Source organism: Wyeomyia smithii, chromosome 3, assembly GCF_029784165.1.
Source record: "Wyeomyia smithii strain HCP4-BCI-WySm-NY-G18 chromosome 3, ASM2978416v1, whole genome shotgun sequence".
Lineage (NCBI taxonomy): Eukaryota > Metazoa > Arthropoda > Insecta > Diptera > Culicidae > Wyeomyia > Wyeomyia smithii.
The window spans coordinates 221,059,918-221,082,345 of NC_073696.1; the positions used below are offsets into that span (position 1 = coordinate 221,059,918).

At 38.9% G+C, this 22,428-nt stretch overlaps 2 protein-coding genes across 9 annotated transcripts in view; one reads left to right on the top strand and one right to left on the bottom strand.

Moving 5' to 3' along the window:
• The first annotated feature begins 194 nt into the window (after nucleotides 1–194).
• LOC129732927 (CLIP domain-containing serine protease B4-like) overlaps nucleotides 195–22,428 on the top strand; it is a 49,394-nt gene continuing 27,160 nt past the window's right edge. Inside the window, exon 1 of the mRNA XM_055694391.1 lies at nucleotides 195–300. The gene's annotated coding sequence lies outside the window, so the exon portion shown is untranslated. The remainder of the gene's footprint in view (nucleotides 301–22,428) is intronic.
• Nucleotides 19,539–22,428, bottom strand: part of LOC129732929 (CLIP domain-containing serine protease B4-like) — a 61,151-nt gene continuing 58,261 nt past the window's right edge. For 2 of the 8 annotated variants that reach the window (XM_055694394.1, XM_055694393.1), the window contains 3 exons: nucleotides 20,346–22,378; nucleotides 19,993–20,285; nucleotides 19,539–19,933 (listed from right to left, as the gene is read on the bottom strand). In XM_055694394.1, the coding sequence (XP_055550369.1) occupies nucleotides 19,632–19,933; nucleotides 19,993–20,285; nucleotides 20,346–20,473 (723 nt within the window). In that variant the 5' untranslated portion in view covers nucleotides 20,474–22,378 and the 3' untranslated portion in view covers nucleotides 19,539–19,631. Of the gene's footprint in view, nucleotides 19,934–19,992; nucleotides 20,286–20,345; nucleotides 22,379–22,428 lie in introns of those variants that run through there. The other 6 variants (XM_055694398.1, XM_055694396.1, XM_055694395.1 and 3 more) reach the window with 6 other exon arrangements.

The following is a 22,428-nucleotide window of genomic DNA, read 5'->3' on the forward strand; positions in this document are numbered from 1 at the left end:
TTATTTTTAAAAGTGGTTGAGCTTTTCGAAACTTCCCGAATACAAATGTAATTGGTTGAAGGGGCGAACAAGACAAAAACCAGACAGCCACAACCGGAACCGGTTTTATATGCATAAGATCTTGTGATAGGTCGTTAAACCTTGCTCGATTTAATTAACTATGAAAAATTATAACAAAATGTAACTCACCTCAGTGGATATCAGTCGCCAATCGAATCGACGCCGAAAAGTGTTTGACACCCCCCTGTCTTGACCAGCGTTTTATTATATTTCCATTGCTGCTTGATTCTGTAAGAGCAGGTAGTGTATTTTCTTAATTGTTTTTAATGATTTTGAAGAAATTTGGTATTTAATCCGTACATTTTTCACAAACGTCGACTTAATGAAATAACAATGAAACAAATACAGTGCTTTTTGTCAAAATGGTGAATTTGGCGAAATGATAAAAATTGAATTTTTTGAGTTGGATATCATTGAAATTTATGATATTTCGAGTTAAATGATGCACTTTCATAGTTCAATTAAATATTAATATTATGAAGGCACAAGAAAAAATATTGTTTCAAAAAAGCTTTCTACAACTGGAAGTACATTATTGTTGACTCAGACTGCTTTTAAAAAGCGTGCTGAACAGGAAAAAAAAGCGTGAGAAAATCGAGCGTGAATTTGGCGAGTAGTGATAAAAACGATTGTTGATAAAATCGAAAAAGTACTGTATCCTATTTTTAAAACCCGATCTGGCCTGCAATTTAATATTTCAATGTTATCGAGACTTGGAAATTACGGGAGAGAAGTTTCGAAAAAACACCCTCAGGCTTGCTGTTACCGTTAAGTTCTCGAAGCTACTGATCACCTATAGTAGAGGGGTGATTTTCTATTCGGTGATTTTCATGTTGAAATAAGATGTTCGATAAACTAATTGGCATGTGTCGGATGAAACCTCATTATCTGATCACAAGCACATTTTGTTTGAATGGATTGGTGGGAATCCATCGTCTGTTACCTATAGAGATCCCAAAAATAAAACTGGGATCAATATGCACAATATTTACGAAAAGATTTACCTTCAAATTGTAGCATAATTGAAACAGTTTCAGAACTGGAATCTAGGACAATTCAGCTAAATGAAATGGTCATAAATGCATACAATAATAGTTGTCCTGCCAAACAGTCGCCATCAAGTAGGAACGTGCCATGGTGGAACGAAAAGCTTGAAAATCTTCGAAAAAATATTCGGAAACTTTTTGTCTTTTTGCCTTTCTCCTAGAAAGGTATAGCAATCACTGGAAAAACCAAAGGTATACAAGTGCTCCAAAGGGTCGAATCTCGTATATCAATCGACTTAGTTTGACTCTCGTATATCAATCGACTTAGTTTGACGAGCTGAGCATTTTCTGTATGTGTGTGTATGTGTGTGTGTGTGTGTATGTGTGTGTGTGTGTGTGTATGTGTGTGTGTATGTAACGCTCTCCCAATCACACTCGATTTTCTCAGAGATGGCTGGACCGATCTTCATGAAATTAATTGCAAATGAGAGGTCTAGTTGCCCCATAAGACCCTATTGAATTTGCAATCATTCATTGCATCAATCATCATTGCAATCGGATTTTTAGTTTAGAGGTTATGTTCAAAAATGTGAAAATCACGAAACATCAATATCTCAGAAACTATTCATCCGATTTTAACAAAATTGGTTTTAAATGATCGAGCTACTTAAAAATTCCTTAACTTTTGAGTTTCATGAAGATTGAACGTATGGTTCAGAAGTTATTCAATGAAACGATGGCTGAACCGATTTCCACAAAATCAGTGTCATTTGGAAGGTCTAATTACCCCATAAGACCCTATTGATTTTTTTTGCAATCGGACTATTACTTTGCCTGTTATGTTTAAAAACGTGAAATCCAGCTTTGAAAAGAAACATATTCCGAAGACTACTCAAACTCACTAACTTTTCTCAGAGATGGCTGAACCGATTTCATTGAAATTATATGCAAATGAAAGCTCTAGTTGCCCCATAAGACCCTATTTAATTTCATTATAATTGGATTACCCTTAACTTTTGAATTTTATATAGATTGAACGTGTGGTTCAAAAGTTATGAGAAGTAACGTCTTCTGAATACTGTTTAGTTTCATTCATGTTTCTCAGAGATGGCTGGACCTATTTCCACAAAATCAGTGTCATATGAAAGGTCTAGTTACCCCATAAGACCCTATTGATTTTTTTGCAATCGGAATATTACTTTGCCTGTTATGTTTAAAAATGTGAAATCTAGCTATGAAAAGAAACATATTTCGAAGAATACATAAACTCACTCACTTTTCTCAGAGATGGCTGAACCGATTTTCACGAAATTAGTGTCAAATGAAAGGTCTAGCTGACTCATAACACCTTATTGAATTAGTCTGTAATCGAACTGTAACTTCGTCTGTAATGTACCGAATTGTGAAAATCACGAAACTTCATTATCTCAGAAAGTACACAACCGATTTGATCAATAGTATTATCAGATGAACGGGCTAGTTAAGGGTTAACTGATGAATTATGATTTAACACGTGGTTTCAAAGTTTGGCTGCCCTATACGTTCCCATTTCATTTGATTATAATCAAACTAAGCAACCGTTATGTATTAAATTGTTAATAAAACAACGAAATTATATAATCTCAAAGATTACACGACTTATTTGAACATAACTAATGTCATACGAACGAGTCATCTCTCAAACTTACAAATAACAAACTTCATAACAATTTGATATGTGGTTCAAAAGTTATGGAAAGAAAAGAAATTCAAAGGCTATTTAAAAATATACCTGCTTTGATCAATATATGTGGCCACAATATAATTTAAATGTGGTATCGTACCATTTGAATGTTCCCGGTATCGCACGTGATTGAATTGTTCGAAATTAAGAGTCATTTCTTTTGTTTTGCTATTTTTTGAGCATTTACATTACATCAAATTTCATATTTTATACTTCATTACAACATCATTATTTTAGAACCCTAAAAGTGAATACACATTTATTGGATTGAAGCGTTCATGTAAATCTATTTTTACAAATAATAAGTTTAAATGAGAAAGGCTGGGTCTGACCGCTAGGTGGATTAAATTAGGTTTTAATATAGCAAAACGTATTTCAGACTGGGCTCAAGATAGAAGAGCCTTAACTGAATATAGCAATGAAATCAGGAAATCTAAAACGAGGTCTTGGGTTCAAATGTGTGAATCTATAGGAAGGACTCCAGATGTTTCCAGATTACAAAAGACTCTTACCAAAGAACATACCGTTGAGCTTGGCAATCTAAAGTGTCACGACGGATTCAATACTAGTGGTCCTCGTGATACCTTAAATCTAATGATGGAAACGTATTTTCCAAGTTCTTTTGGAGAGACGGATTCAGCCATTTCTGATTTAGGTGAAATTCGTTCTATGCAGACTTCCTCTGGGTCTACTAGAAAGAACTGTATCAGATGTGGCGGATGAAATTTTTCTACTAGAACCAGGATGGAAAATGCTATGAGATTCCTTTGAGCCTTTCAAATCTGCAAGTGTAGATAGAATATTTCCTGCATTGCTTCAAAAAGAAGAAGCAATAATAATTCCTTCTCTTAATGAAATTTTCATGGTCAGTTTAGGGTTAAAACATATTCCATCAAAATGGAGGATAGTAAGAGTAATCTTCATACCTGAAACTGGAAAGCGTGATAGGACGCATCCCAAATCATTCAGACTCATTAGTCTTTCTTCGGTTCTGTTGAAGACAATGTAAAAAGTGCTGAATGATTTTATTCATTCATCTTACATGCAAACAAAACCGTTTTCAAAGTTCCAGTTTGCTTATCAAGCTGGAAAATCCACTATCACAGCGCTTCATACGCTGGTTATGAAAATTGCAAAGTCACTTTCAGCTAAAGAAATTGCTCTATGCTCTTTCTAGGATAGGTGCTTCTGATAACGCGTCTTATTCTTCAATGTCTCACGTATGCGTTGGAAAAATGGACTTTTTTCGGTTGGTGATAAAAAAAATAACTAAGACAGATAATTGAGTTTGATAAATTTCCCATGAAAGGTAATCATCATGTTAGCAAATGCGGCCTTCCGGCAGTTAACCGGAACATTCGCCATGGCGGATGGAAGCATGCGTTTAGGCATGATTTTTAATTATTTCGTCGGTTTATTTATCAATTCCTTCTCAGTTTTCGCGACAAAATTGTTGGCTTGGCCAGAAATCCTCGATGGGACGCAACTTGGGGACGTTGGGCGGGTCCGCCAACTTGGGTACCACATCGATATTCAGCAGCTTCATCTCCGCCAACGATCGCTTCGAGTAGTGGGCCGACGCCAGATCTGGCCAAATCACCGCGTCTTCGGCCTTTTGGTATTTCTTGATGAACGACGCAACTCCGTACTATAAATTTTCGCGTTCACGACCAGTCCGGAGCGAAAGAAGAGCAACTTTGACATCCCTTTCTCGCTGATTGTCAGTCACAGCAGCACGTTCTTGGGGAACTTGGAGTGTGAAATAAACTTCACCTCGGTGCTCACTTCCTTCGAGGGGAGATAAAATACGAAGTGCGTTGCCAGTCGTTGCCATCCAGGGTGAGGCAAGTCTCGTCGTCCATCACCACCGCCATTAGTAATTATACTAAGTACTACTGAACGGTGCTGCTTTCTGACATGTATGTCCAAGTTCACCATGTACTTTTTCACTGTTTAGCCGGTTGTACCGACCTCCTGGCCGAGCGCACGCAGCGATGTAGCCACTTTTCCCTCGGTCTTCCTCTTCAGCATTCTTTTGAGCTTCTTGTCGCTCAGAGTCGTTGGCCGTCCGGAACCGGGCTTTCTTTCAATACTCTGATTGTTGTCCAATAGTGCCAGCGGTTTATCGACGCGACAGGATATCGTTTTTTGAACTCGCACACTTCTGAGCGGAGTTTTCATTGTTTTCGCTATCACGGTTAGAGTTCGACTGGTAGAGCTGCCAAATTTTTCCTGCTGACTCATGGGTTAATATGATTGATGCTGTATGTGTAGTTCCGTCAGTGCGTGTAAAGGTAAACCCATGAAAAATCGTCAAATTTTGTCCATTTTTTTAACGCAAACGTTAGTGCGATGAGGAAAAATGAATTTCACACTAGAATTGTTTTTTTTTTGACGTAGGACTACGTCTAACCGCACTATATCGAGATACATTCCGCGAAAACTAAAACCAAAATGTAACGTCGGAATGAAAGATTTCAAACGGTTATACTGATGTAACCACATGATGGATCACAATAATCAATATGTCGTTGGACTGATAAAATGATGGACAATTTTGTGATTCTTCAATTTTCATTATCACTTCATTGTTAAACAGCGAAAATTGAATAAAAGTTTCATGTCGAATTTTCACCAACAATGTACCAATCATATGCGAGCACGCCTGGCACAGACTTCATGAATAGACACCAACTGCCTGCTGTGATATCCTGTATAGCAGTGGCAAAAAAAAAATTGACAGAATCTCCCCGTCCCAATAGGTCAACTAATGTTAGCTTCCATGAGCCTAGACTATTTTGATGTCTTGAAGGTGAAGCTTTTTCGGAGAGTTCGTAACCACCTCCACTAACAGACAGTATTACGTTCTGCTGTTAACAAATATGTTAATGTTGATAAAACTGATGACTTGAAGGAGAATATTATGGCACAGGCAACAGTACTGCACCGAGCAATGTATGAATAGAGCGCTGGTTACTCGTCGTCTATCAGTGCAGAAAAACTCGATATTCATTTTTGTGCAGTCAAGCCAAGTGGAAACTACATTGCCGCTGTTGACGACGCACAGTGGGGCGTGGAAAACAATCGAATTGCCGTTTGAATTGTCTTCTTCTTCTTCTTCTTGTTTCGTATAGCTGCTATACGAAACAAATATCAGAATTCAATATGATTTTTCGGGTACCGCAAAATAAGCTGCGCCGCCGGGGACAACAAAATGCGTTGTTTATTTTTGAACTCTACACTCTGCTTTTTTCAGATTTATTTTAATAACTGAATATTTAAAATTCAATAGAAGACAGACAATAGAAAACCAAAATTCTCCGTACAGATCTTTGAATGGGTAGTTAAACGAGCTGTACTGATGATTATATTTTACTAGCTAAATGAATTTAGTCCAATATGACAGTACTAGTTGCATCCCGCGGTGGTGGTATAAAGAAAAACCAAATTCGTTTCATCTTGATATTAGAGTTCCGACATTAGTATTTGTATTTTTCAATTGAAAATTTTTTTGAATTAGCATATGCAAGAAAATATTACATTCCATAACCTTACTTTTAGTTGAACAACGCTATGCAAACATTAATTGCTGGGGCTAATGTTGTGCATCACTCTAGCCCTGTTTATTTTCGAAAATAACAGACATATAACTTTCAAAGATGGTATTTTCGTTGTTCTTTGGTATCTTGAAACTGGCCAATTTTTTTCTGATTGATTCTGTATACTGATAAAATATTTAAATTGACCTGAATTGAATGTTAACATGTTCATAAACTTCTATTTCAATTTCAAATTTTCTGTGAATATACATTTGCTACTAAAACTGTAATTCGTTATCGATATTTTTTCCACGAGCTTGTAACCGCAGGAAAAAAATTATGTGACATCTTTGCCGCTTTTTGATCGGTAGTGAGCCGACTTCAATAAGACAAATAGATATAGAAGGAAGTTTAATTTCTACTAAATCGTACTGAATTAAATATTTCATAGAAGGTTGCCTTTTCGCGCATTGAAGAAAATTCGCTGTATTAGAATGAAAGGTATTCATCAATGGTCCAGAAACCAAATTTAGGAGGAAATTCGGGTCTAGAGCTCTATGGCAATATTTTAGAGAAAAACTTTCTTCTACAAAGTTGTTACATAAAGCGCTTATTGAAAATTATCAAAAATTAGGGTGACCAAAATTTTCGATGCTATCAAGTATCTAACTTTTTTATTTTTGTAGATAGAAAACCTTGTTCTACAATTTTATAGCTCCAATAATTTTAAGTAACTTTGTAAAAAAAAAGTTTTTCTCTAAAACATTGCTATGGAGCTTTAGACCCAAATTTCCCCCTAAATTTGGTTTCTGGACCATTGTGAATGTTAAAGAGAATATTTTTTTCTTCTAAGATAGAGTGTTGCAAAGAAATAATCAAGCTTCAGACCCCGTTCGATTTTGGCAAAACGCCAGAATTTTTTCTGTTGCCAAAATCGAACCATGCCAATAATGAACGGTTCTTTTTTCATGACTTTTTTGACTTTTTAACTGGTCAAAGGCGACCTTAACAGTAGAAATGGCCACCAATGAACTAGTTTTAGTTCCAAGTCGTTCGAGGTGTCGCTTGATGAATTTTGGCTGACGACGTAGATACTTGATATTACCACCCAAACCAAAATGCCTTCCTTTTGGAAGATGTTGAGCTTAAATTGTTAAAAATAAATCAAGCAAACTACAAAAGTAAAACGAGCTCAAATTAAACATAGCTTCAAAATAAAAATATAAAGTTATTGTAGTCCTACGTCAACTATGCGGTCGTGTCTTGGATACCACCCTCCTACTATTTCTTCACCTATCGTTTATTTGACACGGCACAAATACAATTTAATGTTTAACGGCGCCATTCATATCTGATGACTTAAAATCTTTAAGCAAATTTTTTATCCTCGCTGCCGACTACGAGCTGAAATTAAGTCTATCTTAAAACTAGCATATATTTTTCAATCAATGTATTGTAGTTGAATGGTCGTCTGATGATCGTCGAATGGCCATGGATATGCAGCATGTATGGCTTTGTTCTGCTAAGCCACGATGTCATGAGCTGGGACAGGGGCATGTAATCCTCGGATCCTGGAAGTATTGTGCGGGGTGCAGTTGCTGGTTTTGGTTCGTTGTTGTTGTTCGCTGTTGTTCAAGCCAAGATATCGCGAAAGGCCTCAGGTCCCAGCGGATTCGTGTGGGGTTCAGTTGCTGATTCCAAAATCAAGGTCTATGACGTGTTCTTGCCGTTTTGTTGAATGTGGATGGAAAGGAATGGGACTAGACTGGGGCGTGGATGGATTTCAGGAAAATGTATATAAGGGACATGTAGGGTAGGTCACGACTCGCCAAGACATCACGAACAGGAACAGCTGGTCCTCTACCCTCGGCCCGGAGGGAAGTTATTAATTTATACCTGGTGTCACGGTGTACAGGGCATGACCGAACAACGTGCTCTATGTCGTGATAACCTTCACCACAGGCACAGATACCACTTTCCCCGAGCCCAATACGACGGAGATGCGTATCAAATCTAGAGTGATTGGACATAAGCCGCGACATCACGCAAATGAAATCTCGACCTACATCCAACCCCTTGAACCACGGGCTCGTCGATACCTTGTGGATAATGGAATGTAACCACCTTCCCAGTTCCCCTCTAGTCCAAGAATTTTGCCAACTGATGATCGTATTCTGACGTACAAATGCGAAAAATTCATTAAAGGCAATTGGTCTTTCATAAATATCACCGTTTGTTGCGCCCACCTTAGCCAAAGAGTCCGCTTTCTCATAACCCGGTATCGAGCAGTGAGAAGGGACCCACGCTAAGGTAATCTGAGTAGATTTTTCGGATAAAGCACTCAGATGTTCCCGTATTTTCCCCAGGAAATACGGAGAGTGCTTAACATCTTTCATCGATCGGAGAGCCTCAATGGAACTGAGACTGTCCGTAAAGATGTAATAATGGTCCGTGGGCATTTTTTCGATAATCCCTAGGTTGTACTGAATTGCAGCCAATTCTGCGACGTAAACAGAAGCAGGATTATCGAGTTTATGGGAGACGGATAAATTGTTATTGAAGATACCGAAGCCAGTGGACCCATCGAGAAGTGATCCGTCAGTGTAGAACATATTGTCGCAATTGATGTTTCGATATTTATTGGAAAATATTTTGGTGATCTGCTGCACGCGTAAATGATCCGGGATTCCACGAGTTTCTTCTATCATGGATGTATCGAAAAACACAGTAGAATCAGAAGTAATTGATAAGTTGACACGATTTGGAATATTCGAAGATGGGTTAATATTTTGGGACATGTGATTGAAATACAATGTCATAAAACGGGTTTGAGAATTAAGTTCGATTAACCTCTCAAAATTTTCAATCACAGGACGGTTCAAGACCTCACATTTGATAAGAATACGAGAAGACAGGTTCCAGAAGCGGTTTTTCAATGGTAGAACTCCAGCTAAGACCTCCAAACTCATCGTATGGGTCGATTGCATGCAACCCAAGGCGATACGCAAACAACGATATTGTATTCACTCCAGTTTGATCAAAGCCCAAGCAGACAAATTGCCCAAGGTATCTTGCAATGGTCCTTGCAAATCGGCAGCTTTGGCTCCTGTAACAGAGATTACACTGTCGTCTGCAAGTTGTCTTATCGTGCATGAATTTGCCAGACATTCGTCGATGTCATTTACATAAAAGTTGTAAAGAAGGGGGCTTAAACATGAGCCCTGGGGAAGACCCATGTAGCTAATTCGAAAAGTTGCCAAATCTCCGTGCGTAAAATGCATGTGCTATTCGGACAACAAATTGAGCAAAAAATTGTTTAAAATTGGAGAAAATCCTTGTCGGTGAAGTTTACCCGAAAGAATGTCAATAGAAACGGAATCAAAAGCCCCCTTAATATCCAAGAACGCAGACGCCATTTGTTCTTTGCGAGCATACGCCAGCTGAATATCTGTTGAAAGCAACGCAAGACAATCATTCGTCCCTTTGGCGCGGCGGAAGCCAAATTGAGTATCTGATAGTAGACCATTTGATTCGACCCAATGGTCTAAACGACGGAGTATCATTTTTTCCATCAATTTCCGGATACAGGATAGCATTGCAATCGGCCTATAAGAGTTGTGATCAGAAGCTGGCTTCCCTGGTTTTTGGATGGCGATCACCTTCACTTGCCTCCAATCCTGCGGTACAATGTTTTGCTCCAGGAACTTATTGAACAAGTTCAACAAGCGCCTCTTGGCATTACCGGGTAGATTCTTCAACAAGTTGAATTTGATTCTATCTAACCCAGGCGCGTTATTGTTACAGGACGGGAGGGCAACTGAAAATTCTGCCATCGTGAAAGGTGATTCTATCGCGTCGTGGCCCGGAGACGCATCGCGAACAATGTTTTGCTCAGGAACAGAGTCCGGACATACTTTCCTGGCAAAATCAAATATCCACCGACTTGAAGACTCCTCGCTTTCGTTGACCGTTACGCGATTCCGCATTCTTCGGGCTGTGTTCCAAAGAGTGCTCATCGATGTCTCCCTCGACGTCTCGTTTACGAACCGACGCCAATATCCGCGTTTCTTTGCTTTAGCCAAGCTTTTAAGCTTGGTATCAAGCTCCGAATACCGTATATAGTCGCCAGGTATACCTCCCTTCTGGAAGGCCAAAAACGCGTCGGATCTTTGCGTGTAGACATCAGAGCACTCTTTGTCCTACCACGGAGTTGGAGGCCGTTCTTTGATCGTTACGCCGGGATATTTCTTCGTTTGGGCTTGCAACGCGGCGTCGAGAATCAAGCCCGCGAGGAGGTTGTATTCTTCAAGTGGTGGATGATGTTGAATCGACTCGACCGCTCTTGAAATCATTTCCTCGTATAACTTCCAATCGACATTCCGTGTGAGGTCATACGGAATGTCAATTGGTCGCATGCGAGTTGACCCGTTATTAATTGAAATAAGAATAGGCAAATGGTCGCTACCGTGAGGATCGAGGATTACCTTCCATGTGCAATCCAACCGTAGCGACGTCGAACATAAGGATAGATCCAAAGCGCTTGGGCGCGCTGGAGGTTTCGGAATACGTGTCATTTCACCGTTGTTTCAAATAGTCATGTCGAAGTCATCGCAAAGGTTGTAGATTAAAAAGGAGCGGTTATCATTGTAAGGGGAACCCCAAGCCACACCATGAGAGTTGTAGTCTCCCAAAATCAAGCGTGGCGAGGGAAGAAGTTCTATTAAATCAAAGAGCAGCCGTTGCCCAACCTGTGCTCTGGGAGGAATATATATTGAGGCAATACAAAGCTCTTTACCTTGTATTGTCATTTGACATGCGACAACTTCGATGCCTGGAATCGAGGGGAGGTTAATACGATAGAAAGAATAGCACTTTTTAATTCCTAAAAGTACTCCTCCATATGGGGTGTGTCGATCAAGGCGAATAATATTAAAATCATGGAAGTTGAGATCAATATTTGAAGTAAGCCAAGTTTCACAAAGGGAAAATGCATCGCATTTGTTTTTATTTATCAGAACTTTAAATGAATCCATTTTTGGTAAAATACTTCTACAATTCCACTGTAAGACAGAGATAGAATCCTTCATATACGCAGTTGAATTAGGCATCGAAGGATACAATCGCTGCAAGGAGGGGCCATTGGGCAGTCAACTGCTTCAAAAATGTTCTAACTGTTGGAGAAAATGCTGTGAGAAAAATTTCAATTGGATCGGGTACATTGAAAGTTTCAAAAATCCAGTCCACAATGTCAGAAAAATTGACCAGCCCAGCATTTGATTTATCAACTGGATGTACAAAAGGAACAACTGGGGTTTTAGATGTTCCAGGAAGTGCTGGGAACTCCTTCTGAGACTTTAAATTTGCAAGCCCAGGAGGAGTTTGCTTTGGCTTTTCCGCAGCACTTTTAGATTTGTTCTTATTATTTATTCCATCTTGAGAAACCTTAGGGCTTTTCCTGGGAAACTTTGGAGAGGAAATATTTTTCCTCTTTCTAGAATCTCTAGGATTGGCGTAAGACGTTTCTGCTTGTGGATCGTCAGAGTCCGTTTCATCCGAAGACAGCAGATCAAAGGGGTTCGATGTTATGGTAGAAGTGGTCACGGTCTTCTTAAGAATTGCTGAACGCTTTGAGCGCTCCTTAAGAGACCGTTTAATTTTATCTCTGCGTTGTATGTACACCGGGCATGTGGAAAGCTCATGCAGATTTTCCCCGCAGCGAATACACTTTTCAGCGTTTACACTGCAAGAATCTTCCGCATGAGTCTCCCCACACTTGCCACACCGTGCCTTATTGCAGCAGTAGGCAGCTGTATGACCTAACTGCTTGCAATTGGTGCAATTCATAACACGGGGCACATACAAACGTACAGGCAGACGAACCCGGTTAATCGAGACGTGGCTAGGGAGAGCAGATCCGGCGAACGTAACGCGAAACGAGTCTGACGGAGTGCATACTTTTTTACCGTTGACGAGCGACATAGACCGTAATTGCTTACAGTCCAATATCTTCGCCGCAGTATTGGAATTCTTGAAGCAACCGGTTGCGCTCAGGATACACTCGACAGACAGACTCGAATCGGTTATCACACCGTCGATCTCCACGTCTCGTGCAGGTACATACACGCGATACTCGCGTGTAAAAAGCTCGGAGCAAGCTATATCGTTGGCCTGATCCAGATCATTCACCACGACACGGAGCTTGTTTGGTCTGACTTTTGATATTTCAGTCACGGCCTTGTATCGTGACGTCAGATCCTTCGCGATTTGCAACGTGTTAAGCGATTTTCCTCCTGGTTTGGGCCTCATGTAAAGGACCAGTGGACCCGTTGATCCGTCTGGGTAAAGCCTGGGACGAGGATTGATTAAAGCAGGGACAGACAGAGACTGAACAGGAAGGACAGGGTCGGGTGGGCTCGGAGACGGGAGATCAGGGACTAAGGGATCCACATCCATTGCGCTCAAACTAGCGCAACAATACAGTGGCAAAGAAACACGTACTTCTTTTTCTTTGTTGTCTTCAATAGAACAATCACCGAGTCTTTCGGTGCTGGAACGGGCAGCTGCGCAGCGACACCACTAAAGCACAATAGCTGGATGACCTTCACTGCGGATTATCAGCTTATCTTCACACCGCACTTCGCACTCTTTGAAACGCGACCGGGTAAGCAATGCCTTTCTCAATTTTTTCTACACAATATCGGTTTTATAGCGAGACAACCACTTAATGCGTCCGTTATTGCCGAGCGTTCGGGACGAAATGTGACTACACTAGAATTGTTGACTGGATTTATACTATGCTTGCAAAAAGAGAAATCACTTCCGAGTTGGGAGGTTCGTCTATCACGGTAAGGGCAACAAGGAGGTGTTCTTTCGCCAGTTATGTGGTCTTTGGTGGTGGACGATCTTCCCAGAAACTTTTCAGAGGTTTCGGAGTTGTGGGTTTTGCAGATGACATAGTCATCTTCGTAAGAGGAAAATTTGACAACAAAGTTTCAGAAAGAATGCAGGAGGCTCTAAAGTATACCCAGGTGTATAAAAGAGGGTCTCAGCATTGATACGAATGAAGTTGTAATTGTACCTTTCACTAGAAAAAGGAAATTCAATCTAGGCTCTCAAGCTTGGAGAAGTAGGAATTCCATTCAGTGAACAGGTTGAATACTTAGGAGTTATCCTTGATGCCAAGCTGAACTTGAATGCACATCTTGACTATGCAATCAACAAGGCTGTCAGTGCATTATGGTTATTAGGGTGCCAGGCAAAATGGCAATCTCGAATTTCAAAAAAAAACCCTATACAAAATGTTCACCTGCTCGAAAAAACACCCTGTGCAAAATTTCAGCTCAATCGGACTTAAAATAGGGTGGCGCAAAGCGATTGAAGTTTGGCTTTTTTGAAAACCGAAAAATCACCTAGAGGGGGGGGGGGGGGGGGGGGATACGTGAAATTTCGGTTCTCGAAATTTTTTTTTGATGCCAAATGACTTAAAAACGCATGAAACGTCGAGAATTGGTGTCATCTGAAAAAAAAATTTCTGGCGAAAATTTACTCTCTGGGACTTTGTCGTTTTTTCAATTGTGGAAGGCGGAGTTTAAAATGTTTAGAATTTATCTTTGAAATTGATCACTTGTCTCTCGAAATAGCTTGTATAATGATATACACTATAACTAGCATCGGATACATTGTGTTTCATTAGGGTGGTTCATTTATTCGGCATAGGGTGATTCATAATATTGTGAAAAATGAGTATAAAATAAAAAAAAGCACTTCGTTTCGTTTGATTATTGTGACGTCTTCGACAAAGCTGTAGATAATAATTCGGTCTTACCTAAAAAATTACACTCAAAAAATTATTCGTTCAAAAGTTAGAAGAAAAATTAAAAATTAATTATTCAAAAGGGCTCATTTTTTAAAAACTTGATTTTTTTAATAAAACCCACGAAAGATTACCAAAACAATGAAACCAGTCCGATCATATAGAAATCAGGAAAAATAAGTTATCCTTTTTTGAAAAACAATATTTATTGAAAAAAAAAAATTCATTTTCAATTATTTTTTTTAAAAGGCAAATTTTTTTGGAAGGACAAAATATTATCTACAACTTTGCCGAAGACACTATGCCGTTCGACTGTAGACATATTTTTAATTTCCAATAGAGCACTCTATGAGGAATCAAGAATATTTCTACTTAGAGGCGAACCAGCCAAAGGCTAAAAGCCTCTCTAATAAAGATAAAAAAATATTTCTACAGTCAAAACGGTTTATTTGATTGGCATAGTGTATCTGGCAAAGTTGTAAATAATAACTTCGTTCCTCCAAAAAAATGTACCCTGTGAAAAAATAAATTTAAAAATATAACTTTTTTTTTTGATTTCGTTGTTCAAGAAAACTTTCGCTGTTTTTATAAAAATATCAGTTGTTTTAAATGGGCTGTTTTCGATAATTAATTCATATGTTTCTTTTATTTTTTTTAAATTAGTAATTTGTTTTTAGAGTGTATATATTTTTGAAAAACAAAACTATTATCTACAACTTTGCCGAAGATGTCACACCGCACACCGGCACGTTCATGTTCTGATGATGTAAACTTGAACGAAAATGTATGGTCGAACTGTCAAAACGACGCAAACCCAGAAAGAACGAGTCAATTGTGTTGCCTATCTGATTGAGATCCCTATACTCTCATTATCACTGAATAACATCGATACAGTCTTTTGTCCGATTATATAAGCCAGAGCACTGTGTGTTCAATCAAGTGTTGGCAAAGGACATTATTGTGGTAAATAAAACGAATAAATTGTCTGGTACATCATTCGAAAGACGAGTGCAAGTGTCTTATAGAGTAGATTTTTCAAACAAAGTGATATAACATATTTAATCAGTTTCCACCGTTTCATTTAAAAGTTTAAGACGCTTGAAATCGAAAACATTTTTCAAATATTAAAATTCCATGTACCACCCGTGTGTGATTTTGCAAATGACATGAAGGCATTCAACATTTTCCACGAGACACAATCTTAATTTTGGTTGAGATAATTTTTTTTTGCACAGAGTAGTTTGATACATTTTGTAAATTTGTTTTGTAATATTTTGCCATTTTACTTATAATTTTTCCAATTCAACATTGCCACCCTAACGACAATGATATAACAAATATTATATTTACAGGAATTTTTCTATTGGTATTCAGTGAAAAGTGATTTTTTCCATTTTATACTCATTTTTACACAATATTATGAACCACCCTATGTCGAATAAATGAACCACCCTAATGAAACATAATGTATTCGATGCTAGTTATAGTGTATATCATTATACAAGCTATTTCGAGAGACTAGTGATCAATTTCAAAAGATAAATTCTAAGCATTTTGAACTCCGCCTACCACAATTGAAAAAAAAAGTCCCAGAGAGTAAATTTTCGCCAGAATTTTTTTTTTTTCAGATGACACCAATTCTCGACGTTTCATGCGTTTTTAAGTCATTTGGCATCAAAAAAAAATTTCGAAAACCGAAATTTCACGTACGTGTTCAGCTCATGCTTGTTGAATACAAGAAAAACTTTATTTCCCTTATGATATATTCCAAAAGTACCATGGAAGTGATGGCATAAAAGTATCATTGCAAAAATTTCAACCAATTCGAATTTGAAAGTAATGTTCAATGTATTTATAGTGTGAAGTAGTGCTTTCTTCATGGTACTATGTTTATTTGAAGTGTCTATTTGCAAGAATATATTGGAAACAATGCATTCAAGGTCAAAATATAAAAGTGTCATTTTCTCGAACAACCAATTTTGCAAATGTTACAATTATGCGATTATGGGCAGTGACTTGTCAGACTAGAAAATGCAGACATGCTATTATTTTTATTTTCACTGACAGTCAAGCAGCGTTGAAAGCACTCGAGGCTTATAAATGTACATTCAAGATTGTCTGGGAATGTATTCTCACATTGCGACAGCTGTGTCAAACCAACTTAGTAAATTTGTATCGTGTTCAAGGACATTGTGGCATTGGTGGCGAACTGTGCAGTGAAAATGGAGCTTAAACGCTGGGAGGAACAAAAGGTGATAATCAATCATTTGGATGTCAAAAAGTGTTCCCAATCTAAAAGATTTATAACACCAAACGTAGATCATTAAAAGAAGGGCTTAGAACTCAACAAAAGATCTCTTTGTATACATACGTCGGCCTAGTAACGGGCCACTGTCCGATTAGATATCATTTGAAGAACATTGACCGGGTTCAGGATGATATCTGCCGCTTTTGTTATATGGCTACGAGACATCAGAACATCTGCTGTGCAATTGTAGTGCGCTATTTAAACGCAGATCAAGGTTTCTTGGCATAAACGTTCCGTGTCAAATATACTGTTATTGATTAAAACAAAAAAAAAGTTTCTAGGCAGTTGCTGTTTACATCCAAAAGAGATTTGTTCTTTGAATCCTGGGAAGGTGATTCGCTTCATATACCATATTTTACCTGACTGGGAGCATGTCGTTGCAGATACCTGATCACTCAACAATAGCGGTCATTGTATTTGTATTGTATTTGAGACATATATAGCAATTAGTGCTGTGAATATTCACTGTCATGATATTCAAAAGCAGCCATTTTCAGCCTTCTTTACAGGGTGACAAAAAAGTCCGGTCACACAGGAAAATCCCAATATTTCAAAGAATAAGAAGAAAATCTGAATCTGACTTTCATAGCTTTATTCAGTAACTCATAAAGATACTTCACAGACGATATCTCGGAATTACACCACCTTTCTCTGATCGAACCAGCTTCAGACGTCTCGGAAAGTCGTCGTAAGCGGCGCGCTCGTGCTTCATCGGCATCTCGTCCCAGATTTCCGTGCTAACTCGCTTGAATTGCTCCAAGTTTGTTATTTTATAGTCATTCAGCTTCGACATCATGTATCCCCACACAAAATAATCCAGTGGATTCAGATCCGGAGACGACGGAAACCATTCAGTCTTCGAAATGAAATCGGTCAAGTTTTCCTCACACCACGCCTGAGCAACCTTTGCGGTGTGGGATGGGGCGCAATCTTGCTGGAAGCAGTAGTAATCGTCTTCAAACAATAGTTCAGCTTGAGGCAGAACATTTTTATTCAAAACCGTGTCCAGGTAGTACGCTGCGTTGATTTTGACCCCTTTATCGATAAAAATAAGAGGCAGTTTACCTCTCTTGCAAATGGCTCCCCAAACCATCACTGACGTCATATTTTGGAACCGGGAAACGTTCAGTTTGTCCGCAGAAGCTTGCTGGAGGCTCACACTCCAAACTCGATCATTTTGGCGATTGACTGTTTGCTCCAAAACGAACAGCTTCTCGTCCGAAAAAATAATCTCGTCATCTGCGCGCCAACCGAGCAACTCCCGCGACCGTTGGCACCTCTTGTCCTTTGTAGCTTTGGTAACCCCATGAACCACCTGTTTTTTGTACGGTGTAAGTTTTAAATCTTTGCACAGAAGCAGGTGGATTGATTCTCGGTTCAATTTAAGGTTCCTGGCCAGCTTCCGTGCAGATTGGGCGGGATTCCGGCGAATCCGGTCTCGTATAATCTTTTTCAGCCTTGGAGTTCTCACAGACCTTAGTCGTCCAGATCGTGCCTTGTCCTCGGTGCCTCCGGTCTCTAGGTACCGATTTATGATCCGGTACACGAATTTCCGGTTGATTCCGAGCGGTTTTAGGTGTTTGAATATGTGTCCAGGTTTGTAGCCTTTCACATATTAAGCGATAACAGCTGCTCTTCACTCTGCCATGGCTCACAACTCAATGTAAACAAACTGCATAGAAACGAAACTCTGCCACTTTGGGCAGCAAAGTTAACCCTTTCATTTGACATATAGATGGCACCAGAGAGATGCAACGTGTAGGCTACAGGCGACCCCAAAAAAGTGTGACCGGACGTCTACAACGTGGACCGGCTACAGGCTATCGTGATGATGTTTTGATCGTCAAAATCGAAAATCAAATTCAAAATTACCTCATTCTGTACTGTGCGGTATACAACGTCTGAATAGACTTCCACAACTTGGAATATTATTACGAGGCCTTCGATAATCATTCCACTGCTATGTCATCTATTATGATAAACGATATTCATGCATCGTCGCAATATACTTAGGTTACTGAGTTGCATCAGAAAATAAATGTGCTGACACTGAAAACAATTTAATTCATCTACTCGTGAATAAATATCGATATTCTAAGGCACTGATAGCAATCGACTGGGATATATTACAGAAGTTCACTTCAATGGACAACGTAATTCTAACTCCCTAACGAAAAACGGTATTCGACTGTCACGTTTAAACAAGTATTGAAATGCATTTTATTTTGATACATTTTTTCCTAAATATTTTGACACGAAAGTCTAAAAATCGTTGCAAAAAGCAACTAGAGCTAATTAATAGTCATCGATAGAAAGAATGGTGAATAATTTTATATGCAAAATACCTTAACATTTAAAAAAAAATATCCTATATCAATATCGTGTCACAATAATCTGCACCGTTTATATCAATCTCTTAGACATTTAGCCTTGAGGTGTCACCCTGTTGACGAACATACCAATCTTTGTGCTTTTAGTTTGCCACAAACTGGAAATATCAATCTCGACACCAGTCTTGAACGGTCTTCTTCGTGTGAGCCGGAGCATCGTCTTGCATGAAGGTTCAGTTTTGAGTGTTGTTCGTTTTCTGGGTCCAACAAATATCGACTCGCAAACCGACTTAGCATTTTTGTTGCAATAATCATGGCGTACCCTGTAGCTTGTAAGCTCAGTGCCACTAATACATCATTTAATTTGTGGTTATCCTACTTAATCTGATTCACACAAAACGTAACTTCAAGACAAATGAACCATGAATTGATGTCTTTGGCATCGAATGAAAGGTGGAGGATGGACTTGTCGACAAAATGAAAAAAAAAATGCACTTCAAAAACTCAAACCGGGAAATAATAGCCATTTAACCGCTCAAATGTGAGAGTTCGCATAGTAATTGCTCGCCCACGAGGTTTCGTCAAGGTGGTCCACTGACAGAAGTAGACCATCCAAGGTAGATGTAACCTGAATCGGAATTCACAATACACCAGTTTCAATTAAAACGAAGGCTACGATCACTGCAATGACTGACCATTGTACAGTCAACTGCTTTTAACTCGTATCGAGTAATATTAAAATTTTCAACAACCCATTCTTGAGCGAAAAGAAACAACAGTTGAGCTTTTTGATAATTTATTATAATATCTTCACTGACGTCAGCACTGCACGGTTAAAGCTGTTTGGTTATTCTGCATCCTTCAGAGTAGTTTTATTCTAGTTTACTCTCAATCCAATCAAGATACTGGACCACGTTTGTATAAACACCGGGAACACCTTGAGTTCCGCAAGCTTCGGGTCCAAAACTGACTATTCCAAACATATAATAGTTTGATTTGATGAGTCTCATAAGTGGACCGCCAGAATCACCTGCACAGGTGTCCTCGCCTCTTTTTCCACCAGCGCACAATTGCTTGTAGCGTAATTTGACATTGTACATTCTGAAAAGGTTTAAACACTTGGTCGTTTCCGTAATATTTAAGTCAACTTTCAACTTGACATTACTCATGAATCCTGAAAAATAAACTTAAACTAGAAAAAAACTGCAAGAATTTCCAGTAAAACGTTCTTACCTGTCTTTGTTCGTCCCCACCCGGCAGCCGTTGCTACTTTTCCTACATTGTTAAGCGACCGTTCTGGTTCGTCAACCGGCAAGCAAATTGGATGAATAAATTTCGAAAATGTAACAATCCGATCGGTCCTGATCAACGCGATGTCGTTATACTGGGCCGTCAGTCCGCTAGCATAACTGTCGTGAACGATAATCTTTTCAATGCCAACATCGACTGGGACGTTAGCGCATACTCCTTCTTTACAATCCGGACCGGCGTTCGAAAGATCATATTCACCAAGTCGAACGCCCACCCTAAAATAAACTTTTGATTTAATGCCAAAAGGAACAATTATTATAGGTAATTAGACTTACAACTGCCAATAGCTTGCAATTAATTCAATGCAGTGCGCCGCAATAACGATGTACCGGTTAGTGATTACTGAACCCCCACAATGGAACGAAATTTCTCCGTTCGCTTTACGATACTTTAGAAGCGCCATCCAAGGGAATTCATCCAAGTCGGTTTCATTTCCGCCAACGATACGATCCGAAACATCCCGTCCGCAATGCGGTGGTCTCGGTAAGGACACTCCTCCCGGGCCACGGTTTTCGGTCCGGATTAGTCCAGCACAACAGACCTGTCAAGAAAGTTGTTTTTTTTTTGTTTGACTGTAACGGTCAAATAGAAGCTTCATAGAAATATGTGACGGTAAATGCTAATTCATTACGCCATATCCAGGGATGACCCCAAAGTGTCAAATAAGGTCCAGGTTTCGGTCCGTTTTTGGTTTGGTACGGTACAGTGTCCGATGTGGAGTTCAGTTCGGAGTCTGGAAACGAGAGTTATTAGTTTTCGAAGCGCATTTTTGGTTAGATCACCGAAAAAATGCTGTTTCTTGAACATTTTTCCAAAAATATTTCACAATGCTGGTTGTACCATCTTCGTGAGAAGGAATTTCAACTAAGACATGCCAGATTATTAATTCTCTACTCCATTTGCTCTAATATCGAAGTTTTTGTACTTGCTACAACAGACTAACCAAAGATAGTTAAGAAACGAAAGCGTGGACTTCATTTCCTTGCAAATATTAATAACATTGAAAGAGATAAAATAATGGGTAAAAAAATATATATAAAGATTTTACAAGATGTTCTTCTAAGCGGACTCATCTTCGATTACACCTCAGCTACAACAACCGGTTTTAACGGCTTCGTTTATAATCCCACAAATAATCAGTTCCTGAATTTTTTCGAGTTTTCGTTATTTGCAATACCTACTTACTTACAGTTCTACATTGAGTTTTGCGTTCTAAAGCTTCTTACCACATTTTCGCCAGTTACAGAATGGCACGTAATGCTCTTGAATTTCTGTTTCTGCTCCGGTGTAATCGTTTTGAAGTAGAATACTTCTCTCAGGAAGTTCGGCTACATAGGGATGTGAAATGAAAATCTAAAACTGAAAAAAGTGAGAAATATGTCCAATTTCAAATGCTAATAAATCGGTTAGTTTTCGATGGATTTCCTTCGTTTTTGCAGCAATCGATTAGAAAATCTTCTAAGATTCTTACCAAATGCATGAAATTGCAATTTTATTATTCGAACTATTGTACTATTGAAAATTCTTAAGCCTTGTCAAAACACAAAATTCGACCTCTGATTGGTCGTTATACCGCGCTTTCCCAAGCACGGTCGACAGAGTTATGGACCTAGTAAATTGGGAATGCATCATTTGGCCTATATAAGAGCTTCATCAGATAATAAACAGACATTTCATCGGATATAAAATTGAACAACTGAAATATGAAGAACACAAATTAATATTTGAAGAGTTAATATTTTCTCGTTTTGCGCTATAATCCAAATTAATTATAATTATCTTCATCTACATGCATACTCTGACTATTATAACGTGTTTGCGTCGCTTAGTGTTTGGCTACGGTTATGCAGAACGCAAATAACGGCGCGATGCGATTCGGCAAGACGAAATGTGTTGAAATGTATAGCTCTACTTCGCCTAAAAAAGAGCTGTACATTTTACACGGTAAGGCGAATCGCATCGCGCCGTCATTCGCGTTCTACATAACCGTAGCCTTTGTTCCGTTCCCGTTTAATGATGTCGCACAGCACTTCAACTTCTCATTTGCACAAAATTTAAAAATATTCAATGAACTTCATTCAAATTATCAAACAAAAAGAAATTGCAATACTGCAAATGAACGGTCAACGTTTATTTACTAGAAAAAATGACTGACACGCAAGCAGCCGGGTTATCTTTCTTGTAAAAGTATTCTACTTCAACCTTGCGGTTGTGGCTTTGCATACAACCTTCCTGTGATTTTTGTAATAAGGGTCTTCACAAAGGGCTGGCACTCTCAGATTGATGCAGGGTTGATTTTTACCTGGACCTAAGAAAGAGGACCCTCAGCGTTACATTCCAAAGACGACAACTTTTTCT